The 20,222-nt window shown below is 40.5% G+C and overlaps 1 protein-coding gene across 1 annotated transcript in view; it reads left to right on the top strand.

Annotated features, from left to right (window-relative positions):
- The window catches only part of ANO6 (anoctamin 6), a 57,364-nt gene that overhangs the window by 17,058 nt on the left and 20,084 nt on the right, over positions 1 to 20,222 (top strand). The window contains exons 3-10 of the mRNA XM_050903252.1: positions 753 to 881; positions 10,419 to 10,484; positions 12,097 to 12,375; positions 12,733 to 12,846; positions 14,634 to 14,749; positions 15,180 to 15,314; positions 16,453 to 16,558; positions 17,814 to 17,874. Coding sequence (XP_050759209.1) covers positions 753 to 881; positions 10,419 to 10,484; positions 12,097 to 12,375; positions 12,733 to 12,846; positions 14,634 to 14,749; positions 15,180 to 15,314; positions 16,453 to 16,558; positions 17,814 to 17,874 — 1,006 coding nt within the window. The remainder of the gene's footprint in view (positions 1 to 752; positions 882 to 10,418; positions 10,485 to 12,096; positions 12,376 to 12,732; positions 12,847 to 14,633; positions 14,750 to 15,179; positions 15,315 to 16,452; positions 16,559 to 17,813; positions 17,875 to 20,222) is intronic.

Below are 20,222 nucleotides of genomic sequence, written 5' to 3'. Positions count from 1 at the left end.
ATCATTTCACACATGAAATAACACATTAAGATGTTATTAGTGGATATGACAATCTATCCTACTTTCTTCTGGGGACTAGATAATGGCTTATGGATATATTAATCCTTTTGATTTTGGCATATATTATAACATGATGGATGTGTGGCATACAGCAATGATTTTTGCTTGCTGAGATGTTGTGAATGAAAAGAGAAAGAAATCCACATAGGATGTGTCCATTTTGAGAGTTCATCTGCAGCCTGGTTATGTTCTTTGTTCTCTGGGCAATGGTGGATTTGGGTATTAGGGTGGATGAAACTACTGGGATTTTTGTTTTGGGTTTTTTTTAATTGCAGAGATGCTTAAACTTCTAGCAGGTAAGGGGACGGATGGGAACGCACTAATTCCCATCAGGCAACAACATATCTTGTAGACAGACTATCTAACATTGTATCCATGACGGCATGCAAATTACATGACAGATGAGTTATTCAGGAATGGTGCTGCATCCCAATGCTCCTTCCATTGCCAAAATATGCTATTTTTAAAGAATAAAATTAGGTCAAAGTTCTGCTGTTCTTATGTCATGCAGAGACCTCCCAACTTTTTTTTCCTCCGTTCTACTCCACGCTACTTTTGTTGTCACTTTGGCCTTCATGTTATGAGTCTGACATTTTGAGTTTCTCTGTTCACTGAAATACTGTGTAACAGGAAGCAAGTAAGGAACCGACGAGTAAAGTTCTTCATATTAACCTATCCTACCTGCCTTCCAGGCTGATTTTGATGATAAGCCTGACTCCTTGTTCTTCAGTGACGGGCAGCGAAGAATTGACTTTGTTTTGGTGTATGAAGATGAAAGCAAAAAAATTACTCATAAGAGGAGTGATCGTAAAAAGCAAAAGGTAAGTTATTTTCAGCATAAATCTGAATCATTTGTTGGGTGTTAGGAGCAGTAGGCAGAAAGGACAGTGCCCTCACCCAGAACGGCAATTGCATTGCCCTGCCCTAGGAGTGCTCTTGGGAGCTGGGAGACTGAAGCCCATCAAACTGAGCAGGGAACAGGGGTGAGCTCAATCCAGTAGGCAGCTGTGTAAATGGGCAGAGCACTGCACATCGTGTCTGTCAGTGTGTGCTCGGTGACCTCAGAGCATCCTCCTGGGAGGGAACCCTTCAGGAGATGTGAGCAGAAAAATGCTGGTTTCAGGTTCCCGGTTAGAATTAGACACCAAGATCTTCAGACTAGGACAATTTTCTGTACCTACAGTGATTGAATTAGGTCCCTAGTGGACTTTGGTATTAAAATTAGGGTATTCAGAGGAACCCGTAGAAGGAGGCTGCTGACCAGGTGCTCCAGATCACACTTACAAACATAGCTGCTGACATTCTGCCCAATAAAGTACGTAAGTCATTTATGGGAAATAATTGTACATCACTTTGCCACCAGAATTTCTCCCTGTACCACTCCTTCCCTTGACACTTCAACAGCTTGGCCCTCCCTAGGGACCTTGCAAGAAATTTCTGACTCAAGCCAGTGGCTGCTTGATGCTCCTTAGCAACTGTGAATGACAATCATAGGTTATTTTTAACTATTATTTTTTAATTATTTCAGTAGTTGTATCAGTGGACTACATTCATTATGGCACCCAGGGCCACAAAAACAAGCTCAGCCATGCCACTGAGCTATCTTAATTGTGAACTGCCTGAGACATATGCATCCACGGGATTGTAGTCCCCTTGGCATCCATGCTGTCCCACCCACCCGCTTCCTTCTCTGACTTAGCAACTCTCCATGTTCCAGCAGCAGCCTCTGGTAGCGACAGGCAAAGACAAAGATAGCACTGAAAGCAGCTCATATACAAATAATGATTTGCAGTTAGGAAAGAGAAGAGTAGGAGTAAAAAGGCCTGTAGCTAAGTTGGTTGATATTCATTACACAGTGTTGTCGTTGGCATTAACAGGGCAGCCATAAGGAATGTCGTTAGTAGGGTTTGAGGGAGTCCTGCAGTGGGTGGATGTTGCATTACACATGATCACAGGATCAGCAATAAAAATTAATTGAAAGAGGTAATTAGAAACAAAAAGCCGCCGCTTTGGAAACAATTGTTTTTATCAATTAGCATTTTACATCTATGTTTGTAATATTTGGCCATTGCCCAAATATACTTAAAAATATAATGAGTGTCTTTTCCAAACAGTGATGGAAATTAAATGTGAGCAATGGAGTAGTATTTTTAGTGCAGCATTAATATTAGGACATTAGCCAGGACGAAACCATGAATAATTAGACCAGGAGATTGTTGGTAATGCACTAGGTACTTGCAAAAAAAGTTTACTTTCAAAGGTCTCAGTCCTACAAAGATCTGCAGCCACACTGAATCTGTGGCATGCTGAGGAAGAGGAAGCAGTCTACCTACATGCAACAAATGTGAGAACGAGGTTATATTAGACTAATGATCAGATAAGGTGAAGACTGAGTGGCTGGGGAGCAGCTCTGTGGAAGAGGCCCTCATGGTCTTGGTGGACAGCAAGCTGAACAAGAGCCAGCTGTGTGGCCTGGCAGCAAAGTGGCCAACAAAGGCTGTATGGACAGAAGTATGGCCAGGAGATTGAGACACGTGTTTGGGGTGACGTGGATGTGTCAGAAGGAAACTGAAAGCAGCGGTGATAACAGTTTTCAGAGCCAGGATTTCCATGGACAGGGAGAATGTGAAGCCATAGGGATACTGTGGAAGGCGCAGGCAAGACTTTTGATACTGGGAACGCGTACAGTGCTGAAAGGGCAGTAGAAAGCATAGAAAGAGACAAGGATGAAGAAGTGGCAGTTACAGAGGACTTCCAAGGGCAAGAACACAGGGTACAAGTGTGATGACACTGAGCTGGAGAACTAATGAAAAAATCCAAAGCTGACCATGAAACAGACAAAACGTTACACATAGGGTAAAGTACCAGAGGGCACTGAAAGGTGGAGGAAGGAGAAGAGGGAGTGAGGAGAGGATTTTTTTCAATGAGTCTGTCACATAAGCTGAAATGAGTCACCTGGTCATAACCAAACTCCTGTGATACAACTCAGAAGGACTGGCCCCCTCTCTCTAATGCCTCACATATAGGGGTCATCAGTTTAGAAATGCATTTGCTCTATCTATTGTTGGAGGAACAGTCTTTTAAAATGTGAACAGATGTAAGCTTTCTAACTTTTTAGGATGGGGTAGGTGCAGGCCAGCTCCAAGCACACAAACGCTTTAGTCATCTCAAAGACAGAGAGGTCCTTTGTCTCACTTGAGATCACTTGCTATGCAAGTGGAGGAAGCTGTATGTGCTATAAATCTTCATTCCCAAAGCAAATGCTGCACAGACATTGGCAGCACTGATAACATTTTTCTTCCTGTACCTCCTCCCGAGCAGGATGCAGGACGCTGCCTTGGGACCTACCTCACACTCATACTAGGAGCGAAAGGAGAGAAACTGAGAAGTAACAAAAAAATAAATGTGAATAGAATATTTGAAAAGGAGAAACAAAACACATATATCTTATGTCTGAGGTGGAAAGAAAGATGACATTTATGGTACAGTTTTGCATCCTTGGAATTCCAGGGAGAGAATTAGCATTTTGGCCTACCACAGTTCCCAGAATGGCGTGGGGATGCTGCTGCTCAAGATACATACAGGTTTCATCAGTGTTGGCGTAAAACCTACTTGATAGCTTGTCTTTACTGACACCATTGTTTATGTGGTTGTATTTTTTTCTGGGGCAAATGACTTCTACCCTTGTGATGAAATACAACCAAAATGAGGAGTATTGCCATTTACTATCAGCTTTAAATACTGCATACATCACTGTCTGTCTCTGATCAATGATGAACTGAAAATGCCAAATTTTATAAGCAGTATCTTGTGTAATTCAAGGTGCTTTAAGCTTGAATAGGTTCCTTGCTCAAGCTACTCTTTCTTTGACTCCCCTGACAGTTTTATAGAGCTATTATCCAGGGCTTTATTGTTCACAGAATTTGGAAACTCCAGCTTATTAAAGAATAGCAGATCCAGTGAAGTCTGTTCTCGTAGGGTGAAATCCTCACTTCACTGAGGTCAGCAGCAAGGTCTCCACTGGCCATGTGCAATATTACACGTCTGTGAAATGTAGGGACCAGGAGTGTAGTCACTGGGACAAATTCCATCTGATGCGCACTGCACCCCACCTAATTGCATGATGTGGAAGTCTGGGCAGAATTTAAATTGTTAGTGGACATCTATAGATCTACATTTCTGAAGTGAAAAGTTTTGGGTGCTGCACTGGGTGGTTTCATATAATACTAAGAGTGGAGGAGTCCCCAAACGCTTACTGAATTTAGTCAGAAGGATTTGAAAATCAGACCTCAACCTAGGTATCCAGTTTACTGGATTCAGAGAAACGGGGCACAGATCCATCTATTCTTCTGCAGCAAGAGAAGAACTAGGTCCTGGGACCATCATTGTATTTGATTTGAATGGCTTTCTGTCATTTTTCAAAAGAATTGCATGAGTGTAACTGAGAAAATGGCCCAGCATGAATTTATATTAATTAGCAGTATTCTTGGGAAAACATCTCAAAGGACAGAAGGAAATAACTAAAAACATGGGGGTGATTTGGGTAGAAGGAACAAAAATGTGGGATTCTGAAGCTCTTGGAGATGCGCAGTGGTGCTGTGCTTCCCTCATTTTCATGTGTTTCTAAATCTGGTTTAAAGGAGGCAAAGTCAAACTAATCAAATGACATCCTCATGGAAATTTCTAACATAATTTACAGATCCAAAAGTTAGCAGATAAGGTTCATATATGCAACTCAATTCGAACTCCAAACCTTTTTAAGTTGGTATACAATTAATTTTGCAAGCACTAGCAAAAATCAAAGTGTCAGCAGCAGGTTCCAGAAACTATACCTTGCAAGCAATTGAAATTCCTGCCCAAAGCATGTTTTTTAAACCTACAATTTATGTACCCTATTTGTCAGGATAGGTTACCATCAGAATAGAAATTAAATATCACCAGTCTTTCCAGGAATACTCCAAAATGCTAGTTTTATCTGTTGGGGTCCTCAAGGAGCTCATTGCTGAAAGTTAAAGGGTCAGCACCAGAAAGGTGAATTCAAAATAAATCGATGCAGAATGTCATTCTAGTCCATCTGCTTCCCCTCAACAGAAATAAACAGAAAGACTGTCAGTAATTTAAGTAGGAATGTGGGCAAAACCTTCATTTCCAGCCATGAAGTAAACTCTGCTTCACAGAAATAGACAGATTTTTTTTTTTCCCCAAATTAAATGAAAACTATAATTCACAGAGAATACTACACACATCTTTTTTTTTTTAAGTACGGTCTTATGGAGAACTTCAGCAGGGCTAGAGAAGTTTGTCTTCATAAGCAAACAATGAACAGTTCCTGCCTCTAGACTTGTTTAGTTTAGATAACTGTCATGGTTTGACCCCAGCCAGCAACTAAGCACCACAGAGCTGCTCACCCCTCCCCGCTCCCAGTGGGATGGGGAGGAGGATCAGGAAAAAAAAGTAAAACTCGTGGGTTGAGAGAAGAACAGTTTAAAAACTAAAGTAAAAGAAAATATAATACTAACTAATAATAATAAAAATAATAATAATAATAGTAATAATAGCAATGAAAAGGAATATAACCAAAAAAAAAGAGAAAGAAAACCCAAGAAAAGACAAGTGATGCACAGTGCAACTGCTCACCACCCACTGACCGATGCCCGAGCAGCGATCCACCCCTCCCGGCCAACTCCCCCCAGTTTATATACTGGGCATGACGTTCTATGGTATGGAATACCCCTTTGGCTAGTTCAGGTCAGCTGCCCTGGCTCTGCTCCCTCCCAGCTCCTTGCACACCTGCTTGCTGGCAGCGCATGGGAAACTGAAAAGTCCTTGACTTAGGATAATTGCTACTTAGCTACAACTAAAACATCAGTGTGTTATCAACATTATTCTCATACTAAGTCCAAAACACAGCACTGTACCAGCTACTAAGAAGAAAATTAACTCTATCCCAGCAGAAACCAGGACAATAACCAACAAAACAAAAGCTTGGATAACTTTTAAAAAACTAATTGTACTTCTCCCACTGTTTAGCATGTGTCATACCTGTGGTGAGAGAACAATATTTGGGTTTACAGAAAGAAAGACGAGTACCTTGGTGCCATTTTATACTGTGATTTGAGGCAGTGGAGGGTGGCAGGCTCTACAAGCCTGTGGTGTGCTCAGCCAGTCTACCCAGGAAGTCTGATAACAAGGATGGAAGGAACCTTTGACACTGGGAGGAGGGCAACCACACCTGCCCTGGTCTCTGCTGGATGGATTGGTTTTGAAGCAGGAACTCACTGAAATAAAATCTCTGTTCCTGAGGCAACCCCAAACCCACATTTTACTTCTTTGCCTAATGGATGGAAGGAAGGATGACAGGAGAATGGGAAGACAAATGGAAGGAGGGAGTTACTCTGAAGTTACTGCATACATTCATAGGACCAGAAATGAGTCTTTCCAAACAGGGTGACTAGAAGTCACTGTTGAGAGCAGGGCTAGACTGCGGTATTGCCAGTTCTGTGTGGTCATGAATCAGGTTTCAGAAAATCACAAGGCTGGCTTAAAATCAGAGGGTATCTCAGAAAATACATATTTGGAGTTCTTTGGGTTTACTTTTTTTGTGTCAGCCTTTATAGCATATTCTGCTTTACATTTTTATGATTATCTTCAAACATAAGGGAAAGAAGCTTACAGAAGCAGAGCTTCTCAATCAATTTCCTGATGCTGACAGCTGGGACTTTCAGGAAAGCTTCCAAATACCGTCAAAGAAACTGTGAGAGTTGGCAGCTAACATTGATACAGTGATCCTCTCCACTCCCTTTAGCTGATTTCCATGGGGGAGGCTTTGGGCCCCATGCTCTTTCTCTTAATGACTGTGATTTATCTGTTGCCTGTCAGGTAAGGCAGAGGTGGCTTTTCAAGCACTCCTTCCTTGTTAGGGTTTTTCCCCTGAAGCCACACGGATATTGTTGTGGGGAACTTTTCTCTTCGCGCAAAAGAAACTAAACAAAGATATGAGTTGGCATTCTTCTGTCACTGTAATGAAAGCAAGTGCTCCCTACCATTTACAAAACACAGAGGAGAAAACTACTAGTGGTCTGCTCCCAATTTCCAGACCCGCAATCTCGAGTGTCTCCTCAGCTTGGCAAGACAATCACCAGACATTGAAAGCACTATGATGAAAAAGCAGCTCCCAAGAGCTAACCCTTCTACATGCCTGTAATACTTGGCTTTTACTTACATTATGCTTTCACTTTCTTAAGATTGTATATGATTATGCATCCTGTAGTGTCTTAGTCTATTGGCTAGCCATTCAATCATCAAAATCTATGTCAGGTTTAGATCAGCAACATTACCATGATTACATTATTATTACCACTTAGCCTTGCAGGTAGCTGAACAAAATGCCGGATACTAAAATAAACTTTGGACAGTCTCCACCTTCCAGCCTCATAAGCTATCATATCTTTATGCTGTATTCCCCAGTCAACGCAAAACCACTATAGACTCCTCTGAGTAAAAGTCTAGCTCCTCCATAGATCATCATGCGCATAATGCAATCATTTATATAAAATCGCAAAGCCCATAATTAGCGAAGCCTCCCAGGGGCTTTGTTTCTCACTACTTGCATTAATGCATTATTAGAAACCTTAATATTGTCAACATTCTTCTAAGATTTTGAGGGCAAAATTAATTTGGGGAACTCCTTGCCATAATAAATTATTAAAGCAATCTGAATGGTAAGATTAAAAAAAAAAAAAGTATTAGACTTCTACAAATGAGAATTGCCCTGTATCCATCTTTGTGCTATTTAGGAAGAAATCAAACAGATATTTAGCCCTCTGCCTTTTTTATTTGCTGAAACAAAGCAGAACTCAAGTTGAAATATTTTCATGATTCAGTATTATTCACCTTACAAAGAACCACGTGAATATGGAAGAAGCAAAGAGGTAGGATGAAATGGCAGAAGAGTTAATAGTGGAGTAACAAACAACTCCTGTGTTGTGTACTACATATATTAATGATCTGGTAAGGGGAATGAGTTATGATATAACAAAAATTGCAGAGGAAATCATTATGTAGTTTACTCAGAAGCCAAGATGACTGTGAACCTTTAGCTTTGAAGGAGAATGGAGAGCACTATTACCTATGAAACGCCAAAAAATGCAAGGAAATGTGTTACTGCAAGGAAAAAACTCATTCACATTTGGGATTTTAAGTTAGCGCTGTTAGTATGAGGAAGAGACTTAGATGCCACAGGGAACAGCTATATGAAATGTCGTCTTCAAGGTTCAGGTACCATCAAAATTCTAGATAATAGAAAGTTTTGAATATACACAATATATTATAAATGTGCATATTACATATATATATACAATATTATATACACAATGAAAAAATATAAAAAGCATTATACTGTCACCAATAAACAAGTGCATTAATGGGACATGGAGAGATACCTCTATGAAGAGTGCTATCAAAGTTTGGGATTGTGGTTTTATCCTGAGAAAAGAGAGGAATAAGGAGAAATGTGATAAGTATTGATGAAAGAAGAAAACATTGAAACGTTAGGCTCTTCCTGTCCCTAACCCGAGAAGAAGGTGATATTCAGTGGAATAAAAAGGCAGAAAACCTGAAACAGATAAAAGAAATACCTTTTAACAACATATGAAATTAGTCCACGGTGACCATTGCAGGTGCTGCAGCTGAGAACTAAGAAAGTATAAATGGGGTAGGCTGTTTATACTATTATTCAGTTTTAAAATTATTAATTCCAAGACCTGCTAGAGTTTTGGAAAAATAGTTTTTTCTGCTTTGGGGACTTACAACAGTCCTTAAACATTAAAGAACTGGATGAAACTTATGTGGAGGTACAACTGACCTGTTCCTGTGGAACTCCTGAAGATTTTTGCCCTTTTTGCTGAAGCATCTGGTTTTTGCCCCCTAGAGTGAGTGGGTCTTGGGTCTAGTCCTGAAGACCACTTTCCATGTATCTATCAGAGTTCCTAAGACTTTATCTAAAGGGTATTTCGTTGACTCTGGTCCTTCATAGTAGCAATAGGCATGGATCTTAAGCATAGATCTTAAGGCAGTGAGTCTGGCTATAGAGAACCAGGCGACAATTGGACCATTCTTTTTAAGTTCCTGTAGTGGTAGGTGCAGGATCCTTTAAGCACAGGGCATATAAACAACTAAAAAATTGGCCAGTGGCATGAAAGTGATCTGGGAGTAAGAAAGTAGTATCACCAAGTCACTCTGAGAACCTCACTGCATGCCTAGCCTAGCCTGGTTCAGCAATAAAGTGCGTTATAAAGTCCCCAGTGGGTTAATGTCATCTCCTTCTGGCAAACTGCTCACAGAAGCTCCCCCCCACCAGCCCCAGCTGCCTATAGGTGCCTCCCCTTATCCATGCTGATATTTTGACATACAGTCTGTAGGCCAGGGAGAGCTGGCTACCCTTGACTTACATAAACAAATAGCTCATTGGGAACTATCCAGTTCATGCCGATAGCTTTTAAATTGGATTACTTCACATGAGGTTTCAAAATTTCTTATAAATCCCTTATGGAGTTGTATATTTTGTATTTTGAGGGGAGAAGAGCTGCTTGTCTCTGAGTGTTTTTTGGGGGGAGGTCATGTGTGTGGAGAAGCAAATTCAAGATTGCAAAGACATTTCAGATTTTTTGTAACTCATTACCTGCCAAGTGCTGGTAACTGTGAAGTGAAATTAAAATGATCCAAGAATTTCATCTTTACTGAGGAAAACTAGTCATGTCCTTCTGGGGACATTGAATGCTCCTAGAATAGCACCACTGACTCTACAAGTGCTACAGCTCTTGGCTTCTTCCTTTGGGGATGCTTATCCATGCACTACAATGTAGAGGGCTACTACAGTTTGAACCACTGTGTGAACTCATATGATTACTGTGAAAAAAGAATAAAGTTACAGGTTGCTGGAAGGAAAGTGGGATGGAAAGCCCTTGAGATGAAGACTTTCTAAAGGGCAGATTAATGGGGGGAGGGAGGCTGCCATCCGTAGTTCAATTAGTGACTAAAGGTGAAGAAGATCACAAGTTTCAGGGGTAGTTGCTCTCAAAATTTAAAACTTGGAGCACATTTTTACCTCTGTACAGTACCAGAAATTAAGAGGGTGAATTCTCCCCCGTTGCATTTGAGGGCAATATTGCATATCAGACAAAAAAAACTGATCAGGTTTAGTAGGTAAGACTGTACCTATCACCACAGTATCTGTCAAGTGGGCTATAGAGATAACGACCCAATGATTCTTTGTTTTGGGAGGCAATTCCATTCTTTTATGCATACATATTTGTGAAATTTGGAACAGATGTTTTACAGTGTTCAATACCTTTTAACAGAGGAAGAGACAAGTGTATGAATCAAACCTGATAAACAACGGCTTGCAACTTGAAGCGACGAGATCGGTGAGTGCTCTTCTCTGTGTGAACAGCTGTGTCTGAGAGCAAAGCTGCCCCTGTGGGAATAAGGAAACTGGATATATAAATATACTGTAACATTTCTCTCCTCTCAGGAGAAAAAGGCACACTTTTTTCCATCAGTAGTGTCTCTGTGATCTGATGTGAAATCTTTTAAACTTTGTGTCTGTTCCTTTCTCTGCAAAATATAAGATGGGAAGATAAAAATTACTGGCTATACTCTGAGGAGAGGTTCTCCCCCTACTCTGGCTGCGTAGGACCTGTGGGAAGCCAGCTGGCATCCGGGGCAGAACACCCCTGCCAGAAGAGCAGCGCAGGGCTCCTGGATGTGACCCTGCTCCTCGCAAGGCCTGGCACCGTGCAAGTGGTTGTAACTATCATGCTTTGAATATTTTGGGCTGCGATGTCGCCTGCGGGCAGTTCAAGAGCGCTGTGATAATGCACACCAGCTGCCGGAGCTGCTGTCTCTTGCAGGGAGGGTTCAAGCCCCTCAGAGCCCCTTTCTTTCCTGCCCTGCAGGGCTGCAGTGCTCCGTCCGGGTCTCCCCGTCCAGGACAATCACTTCCAGTCTAAATTTGTTGTTGTTTGCTAGTCGATAGTGAGCTCCAGAAAAGGTCGCTTTGCCCCTTCCTCCCAAATTAGACTCAGAATCCGTGACATCATGGTATTTATTTGATTTCTGCAGTGAGGGCTCCTGCTGCACGTCCAAGGATGCAGTCTGGCTCTTCACTTTCATAAGAAAGTAAACCGCTTGCTGGAACTCTGACGTGGCCTTCTTGCTATACGTACATGTTGCAGTTTTCAACAGTTCTGCCACGATCATGACTGAAAAACTTTTGAAACTGAAAGTTTCCCCAGGCTAGATCAGATATCTGACCAATGTTCCTGATCCAACGATCTACATGTAATGTAATTTCATGTGGCTGAGACTCACTAATGCAGGGCGTCAATGGAAGGTCTACAGGCGATGTGCAGACAGGAGACAAGTGTGGCAGTCGGGGTTCCCACTGTGTACTGATGCTGGTTTGGGCGTGCAACTGGGAGCAAATGTGCCCCGTGTTGTCTTTCTCAGCAGTCTCAGCTGATTTCCCTTTCCCTCTCCCTGTTCTCCCTATGAAGCTGGGAATTCATGTTGCCCAGGAGCACCCATGGGTGCCCAGCCTGTTTCCATCAAGTCACGTCACCCTGGAGTTGTACTTGAACTGCTGGGGAGTCACTGGCAACTCCAAAGCCACAGCTGCCCTGCCAGGCTACAAGTACAAACACTCCTAATTAGCCCATATGGGAGAAGCATTGTTAAACTTAAATTGCTTTGTAAAATACTTCAGAGAAATGTAAACATTAAGCATTCAGGGAACATTTAGCTGTCTTTTTTTATATACTTTTATATGCCTTTATATGCCCGAGTGTTTCCACCTCATGGCAGTGCTTTTACAGAAGCTAATGATATATTTGCTAAGATGGACAATGAATGCAACTTTGAACAGGTCATCTATGAGCTGTAAAGAGAAAGAAAATTCTGGATAGTTTAAGAATTGTTATGAAAAATCCTTTGCTTTCATTTCCTTACATACATATTTTTAATATTCTTTCATTTTAGGTTTTGGATGAAAAACTTATTTTTGTGAAAGTGCACGCACCTTGGGAAGTGCTGTGCACATACGCCGAGGTTATGCACATCAAATTGCCTCTGCAACCCAGTGACCTGAAAACCCGAGACTCAGCTTTCAACTGGTTTAGTAGACTCTTCAGAGTGGATGAAAATATCATCAAACCTGAGCAAGAGTTTTTCACTGCCCCTTTTCAAAAGGAACATTTGTCCAATTTCTATATTCAAGACAAGGACACGTTTTTCAATCCTGCAACTAGAAGCCGAATTGTAAGTCCATGGAGTATTTCTAGCATTTAATCTTAAAAAGAAAAGATTCCTGTAATCAAATCAGTGCAATTACCTTCATGAAAGCATCCTGAAAAATTAGAAATATTTGGGATGCAATAGTCCTGTGTCATTTATGAAACAGCCTGGACAATTCAGAATGAAAACATTCATTACTTTTGTCCCATTTCTGTTCCACCTGAATTTAAAGGAGGGATTTGAATGGTTCGTATACCCTGTGCAATTAATTTTGTCTGCACTGCTTATCCTTTCCTGAGTCGATTATATGCTGAAACAGGTATAGCTGTGTATGATTACTTTCAGGTTGCAAGAGACACAAAAATATTTTCTAAATTTCAGGTTCATTTTATCCTGTCCCGTGTGGAATATGCAACCAAAAACAATGTGAAAAAGTTTGGCATTAACAAATTGCTGGACACTGGAATCTACAAAGCAGCATTTCCCCTTCATGACGTAAGTCCAGTGCTTGTAACTAAAATATATTTTGAAATAGAGGTCTGAACTATATCTGTGGGGTTTATATCAAAAGATACAAGCACTATTGATTGCCTTACTCCTTGACTAGTTATTATATCCACATACTAGAATAGGACATAGTTTGCCATAACTGAAAAACAATATATTTCATTTAGGAGGTGTTAACCTTGTATTCTCTGGGACATGTAGTTCAGTGAAGTGCCTGGCCTGAGTGATAGTTCCCATGACGCACTGTGTCATCACTTCTAAATCAATTTTAACGTTGTCCCTTTTTTTAGTGTTCAATTTTTCAGTATTAAAATTCCTATCAAATATCAACGTTGTTAATAAAGGTGTAGAATACAAATCTCATCTTAGGATGTGTGACAGTCTCACACAGTGAGAAACATTCCCACAGTTCCTAAACATTGCAACGTATGTGCAGGGACACTCGTGTTTCTGCAGGAAGGCTCTGTCCAGCCAGTCCAACACCTCACAGGTGATGTCAGAGTCATGTGGAGAAGAGTTTAACTAGGTTGAATTTCATCTTGCAATAAGAAATCCAGCTTTTGTAGCTACACTTGTGAAGCTTTTTAAAGTATATCATTTAAAGAAGCAAGTTACCTGAAAATTTTGTATACAAAGACTAGCAATAGCACAGAAGAAGAAAATGAAGGAGAAAAAACACAGATTTCAGAGTATTTGACCAAGGAAAAACTCCATGTGAGGCTGCAAATGGCATACAGTAAGCAAAGACTGCATTATATCTATTATATACCCCCACCCCCACACCTCCTCCCCATCAGAGCCACCGTTCTGTGTCCGAGGTGTGTTCTGTTGAGAAGACATTGAGAACATGGGAGGTCAGGAATGGTAACTGCTTCAGCGGTTTGGACTCTGCTTAAAATATTCATGAGGTCTCCAAGGATTTCAAAGAAATCTTTAAGGCAAAATCAAGACAAATCATGTTTCTTGTAAGTAACCCAAAGCTTTACAGGATAGAATTAATATCATCGTGACTATCCATTTTTAAGATTTCCTTTTAAAGATTTAAAACCTGCCTTGCAGGCTATTTCTACTATGGCATGGGAAATTTGGACTCAGTATGCCTAGTAATTAATGACTGTCTTTTTATACAATTAAAATTATATATCACAGCTACTCTGAAAATCAAAAGTAGCCTATAGTTTTCTACAAATGTCACTTGTCTTGTTGCATCACAGACATAGAATGGAAAATTCCCTCAAATAAAATAGGCTTTATTGAAATAAAAGGTTTTCAAATAACCTAGCAAAAAACACAAGGATTATCTCCATGTGAACTCTTTTTAAAATTTAAAACAGAGACTAGAAGCCCTGGATTTATCCCTCAGACTTTCCAGTACAATATTATTTTGAAGCAAAGCATGTTAGCATGTTAGAGCTACTTAAAATCAACTTTAATTCAGTCCTGTGCTCTAATTAGAATGGATCCTTTTCTATTTTCTATGCCTAAGTGCCAAGACGCTGACATGTGCTTAGATTTAAGTTCATTACGAGTCTCTGTTATTTTCAGCTCACATATGTAAAGCATTTGCTTTAGCATTCGGTGCCTTTCTGACAACCTTCTATCCTGAATCCTGGTGCACTCCCAGAGCTGCCTTCCTGCTCCTTTTCCTGGCTTGCAGTGAGACTGGGCAAAAAGGCTATTCCAGGCTCTGGCTTCATGGCATGAGGTCTGCAGAGATGAGATCCATGCTGCTTGGATTAACAGTATCTTCTTCCCACACTCTTTCTGTTTTGCAGTCTAGTTTTAGGCACCTGTCAACCGATCCTGAATGCCCAAGTGAAAGATATCTTCTCTACAGAGAATGGGCTCATCCTAAAAACATTTTCAAACTGCAGCCCCTGGATTTCATCAGGTTGGTGTGACTGGGGCTGGACTAATGCAGAGGCAACTAGGAATTTACATAACAGATCTGGTTTGGGGGATGTCAAAGAGGCAGAGCTCAGTACTGAAGCAGGTACATACACTTCTATCAGCTCATGCATGGGAGCATACTTTGAGCACGGTTTCATGATAAACCAATTCATGAAAAGGCAACCGCTTAAAATTTTTCTCTGCAAGGTATGATCTTTCTCTCTTTTGCCTTCCCCCCCCCATTCCTATCTTCTTATAAAAGCATAAAAGTGCTGATAGAAATACCCAGCTGCAATACTTCTGCAATCCCAAAGTTAAAACTGGAGGAATATGACCGTACGAGTTGGCACAAAATGTCTGAAATGAAGAGCCATTTGAACCAGAAATGTGAATTTACTTGCATTTCAGAAAAAAACCTTTCCCCTCCACAGGAAATACTATGGAGAAAAAATTGGAATCTACTTTGCTTGGCTGGGCTTTTACACTAATATGCTGATCGTGGCTGCGGTTGTAGGAGTTGGCTGTTTTCTGTATGGATGCCTGACAAAGGACAACTGCACATGGAGGTACCTGATCAGGCCTATTTTAATATCATGTGCAATTTGATCAGTCCCCTACAGAGGGGGACTGTACGGGGTTTGCAAGACACTGCGTAATAAAAGAGGCAAAATGAAAGGGCCGGAGAACAACAGTTATGGATTTGAAGGTAAATGCATAAAATGTGAGCTAGAGGAGTAATGGATGTCGTTGGACCATTTCAGTGGTAGACATCTGAGAGTTTGTTATTTCAGCATTTTCTTTATATTTTGCACTAGGTTCACCACACCTAGTGTAGAAACACAAAGAAAGGAGTGACAGTGAGAAGTCAATACAAATTGCTCTAACACATCATTTTCACTGTGGTAATCCTTAAAGGAGATATCCAAAGACCTCAATAAAGCCCCCAAAATTTCTTTCCTCTGTTTTGAGAGAAGAAAACAGGAAGAACAATAGCACAGGGGGCTTCAGCTGCCCAGGATACGTTGGGAGGAGAGGCATAGCCATGACACAGATTCCCTCACCAGAGCATGACAAAATTCAACCATGGCACAACAACCCAGGAAAAAACACCTGGGTCGTTGTGCCAAATCGTCTACAGGCCATCACACTGTATACCCCCTTCAGGAAGGCTGTTCATCTTTATAAAACATGCTGAAGGGCTGTTCCAGACCTCTGCTCCTGTGGCCAATTTATACCCATTTAGCCTTATGCCAGTATTATCATTTAGTTAAATAGTTCATCTCCCTCCCTGGTGTTTACCTCACTGATGTATTTGTAGAAAGCAATGAGATCACCTTTCAGCCTCCACCGTACTAGGTTAGATAAGCCAAACTCTTTTGCCATCTCTCAGGAGACAGATCTGCTGTTCCTTGAATCACTATGTGAGATCTTTGAAGAGTTGTTTTAGTCTTAATGTGAGTAGTTTTGAGAATTACCACCACATACAAGGGATGGAAATTATTTTCCCCCCATGTCATCCATTTTTGAGATGAGGACTAAGAATAGAAATGGGGATGTGTTGCTGGGGCGGCGGGAGCGGAATTCGTGAGAGCAGATCTCTGGTAAATTATTTCTCAGTTCCCTGAGATTATTGCACTGTCCTCATGTGCAAAAAAGGACTAAAGAATTTAGTGTTGGTGAGTGACTGACTAGTTTTGTTTTTAGCCAAGAAGTATGTGATCCCAGCATAGGAGGTAATATCATAATGTGCCCTCAGTGTGATAAAGTATGTACCTACTGGAACCTCACCATCACTTGTGAATCATCCAAGGTAACTACATTTACAGCTTATAGACATGCTATTGAACTTTAGTTGCACTTTCTCTAGTACTACATATAAAACGATGTTGTTCCTCCACTAATGTCCTGCAGAATTGCTAGAACTGTGCAAATAGTTGTTGCTTTTGATACAGCCACTGAACTTTGAAAAGTAAAAACAACATTAATTGCTCCAATTTGATCTAAGATGAAAAATTTTTTTTTTCATTTCACATAGCTGTGGAATATTTGATACAGGTCTAAAGTGGTTTTTTAATTGAAAATGAAATACTTTGGTTTCATTTGGGGGTACTTCTTCCTTTTGGGGGGAAAAAAAGAAGGTTCAATTACTAAAGTCTTGACTCAGTAGCTCTGAATCAATTTTGCTAAGGAAATGTTTAAAGCATGTTTTGACATTTCTAAATTCTGCCGCCTCCCTCCCCAAAGAAGTTATCTGCATCCGTGCCTTGAATTTGACCCGTGTTGTGAAGGAGGAGATGGGTACAAGGAGAGGCTGATGTTGGCCATGACAGAAGCTGTGACACAGCCATGTCCTGTTAGCCGTGACACAGCCAGACTCTTGCTCTGAGTTCATCTAGAGGAACCTCGCTTTCTTTCTCCATTACCTTGTCTCACTAGGCTAATGTTAGCCTTTGTCATTCCTTTCTATAGATTCAGTCACTCCCCAAACTGCAATTTTTCAGCTATTCATCAAAAATATTTTGCCCAGGTTTAATGTGTTGCTTCAGCACACTTAAAGGGCAAAAGAAATAAGAATACAGGGAAAAGGCTACAATGGAAAGAAAAGGCAAACTGTGACCACAGAGGTATCTCATCAGAATGTGTTTTTACTAACGAGATTGGTTTGTTGTCATCCTGCTCATGAGAACCAGACATGTCCATTGCCTTTTTGTGGCTGTATTAAAAACACCTAACTCTATACTGAGTTCCCAGACCAGAAGCACTGTTTTTCCTCTTCCTATGCAACAGATGGAAGGAAGTTTGATAGCACACCATTTTACTATCCTCTTGCTGCATGTTTGGCTTATATTTTTAATTCTGGGCTTTGCATTTAATTTCTTTAATTTACTGGAGGGTGGTGTACATTGACAGAAATTGAGGAAACACTATCAGTAAAAATTGTTTATTAAACTACATAAAAGCTAAAAATCAACATGTTCAGTAAGCAGCTTCTGTTCTGGGTCAGTGTAGAAGAAAAAAATGGCTGATTATATTTTAAGCCTTTTTTTTCTTTTCCATTTTTCCAGAAACTCTGTATATTTGACAGCTTTGGAACACTGGTGTTTGCAGTATTTATGGGAATATGGGGTAAGTCGATCTCAACAACTGTGGTTTGTCATCTAATTTTGGCCAAGCTTCCAGCATCAGCCAAGAAAACATGGATAAATTTGCAACAACTTTGTTTTGTAACACTCAGGAATTCACTAGTAGATAGTTCCATAGAAGATAGGTACATTCATAGGAACTCTTTTTTAGCATCATGAGAAAACAAAAAATTGTAGAACTTAATGTTGGTCTTCAATGTCTGTTTTGTTTCATTTGACTTGGAGAAAAGTCCGAGAGAAGTGATTAGAGCTGCCTCATGTTCATCCAGCAGGAGCCAGCCACATGCTTAAGTGTATCTGGCAGAGGAGCTGGTTTTTTTCCAAAGAGTTTTGGAGCTGCCTGTGCCTATTAACAGCTGTGTGACTGCACAAGGCAATTGAAAAATAGTCATTTATTATATTTCCCAGGAATTTTTTCCTCCTGTCTTTATTTAAGAAACTGATTGTAAAAAGTGTAGTAGTTACAAGCACTAGATTTATCTTTTAGCAGAGAAAATGTGTCTGAAACCAGGATGTTTTCCATGGGTGAAACCACTTGGTGCTGTATTCAAGGGATTAGGCAAGGTTTATTTTCCCAGAAACGGTTTCATTTGTTCATATTAGCAACTTTGTTAACCGGCTTTTATTGCACTGTCTTATCCAGAGATTACTAAAGTAAGTTCAATGTTAGGTCTGTATACAAGATACTATAGAGAAAATAACTCATGTAACATTTTGAATTCATATGTAGGCTGACAATAATACATAATTTGCTTTCTTCGTAAAACGCATTGTATTTTTATTTTCCTATGATGACCTAAAGTGCTTCAAAATAGCTACTGCTTTAAAGAAATACAAGATGAAACACATAATTTCAAAAAGAAGATTTCTTTCAAAATATACGCTAAAACCAAATTACAAGCAGGAAATTCTCTAAATAAAAGAAAATTAGAAGTTTGATACTAATGAAATCTTCTCCTGTCATCTGAATAGTTAATTTATTTGCAATTTGCTTTTTAGTTAGAATTGTGTTTCCTGTTTTGAAGAATGGTTCCAAGAGTAATAATTACAAAGTTAAGCTGCATGGTTATAGTGATGGCTGCAAGGTCTATTAGTATTCTTGTCATAAGTCCACTACATAAAGAGGTGAATTGTATTACAGAAATTCAGTCAAAATTGTACTGAATCCAAATGACCCATGGTCCTGGTGCAATTCCAACTGTAATTTTCACCTTGCTCTAATACTTTTTTAGACCTCCTGGTCCAAAACAATTAAAATAATATTAAATTTTTGGATGTATTATTGCATTGTTATCATCAATACACTTTTAATAATTGTGGGGTTTTTTAGTGTATTCCCTTCAAAGATCTTAAAGCACTATAAAACACCAGGGAATTTAGCCTCAGGAATCAGCCCTCTATACATTAATGCCCTGGACCAACACTTCAGCCCCTTCTCCCATGATGGTATGACTAGATCGGCAAAGGTCATGAGCAAGAGGCAGCTTCCACTTCACTTGATGACATCACGGGATCTCCTCCCTGAACAAGATCAGTTAAGCAAACAAATGTTCTCCAATGGAGGCATTTCTTTTCAGTCCTTAGTGACACAGCTTCAGAGGCAGAATACCTGGGCCATACTGAATGGCAGTGTTGACGGACAGGTGAAAGGGGACACCACAAATTACCAACGTGAGGTGGCATTAGCGCTCAGATCTCCTGATTCTGAAATGTCATTTGTTTCCACTGTTAAAAAAATGCTGGTTCAAAATAAAAGGAAAATGTGAAATCCAGCAGCAGCTCCTTCCCTGTTCTGAAAGATGCAACTTGGCCGCTGGCTTATCTTAGCTAGTAGAAGTTTTCTTTGTATTGGAGCTGATAGAGCTGTCCCCGTGTTATGTGTCCTTCTTTCACTATTAGCACAGAGGCTATCACCGAAGGAAGCCCTGCACTTCTGGACTCCCCAGCAGCAGCTGGATTTGCAGCTGGAGCAAATCAGTATAGCCTGTAGCTTCCTGTGATTTGGGTTGGGCAGCAGCTAGAGGTTCATGGAAAACTAATCTCCTTGCTCTGCTGGAGAAAGCAGATGTGATCCTCTGGCCCACTGCTTGGAACGGCCTTCTAAGCGTGAAGTAGCAGAGAAGTCCTGGTGAAGAGGCCCCTGGATAATCAAGGGAGGAAGGTTTCCTGGGGTTTTGCTTGTGTGTGGATGCCAATGTCATCTCACAGCACAGCCCATGGAGTTTTCTGGGTTTTAAGTGCTTCAGTGTGGGGCTTATTGACCACACCTGATTTTGGAGATAACCTTTAATGTTTGGACTTGCAACTGCATGCCATTGATGTTTCCTCATT

Source organism: Gymnogyps californianus, chromosome 1 (genome assembly GCF_018139145.2).
Source record: "Gymnogyps californianus isolate 813 chromosome 1, ASM1813914v2, whole genome shotgun sequence".
NCBI classification, from domain to species: domain Eukaryota; kingdom Metazoa; phylum Chordata; class Aves; order Accipitriformes; family Cathartidae; genus Gymnogyps; species Gymnogyps californianus.
Note: the sequence above shows the minus strand (reverse complement) of the source record. Positions and strands in the feature narration are given on the sequence as shown.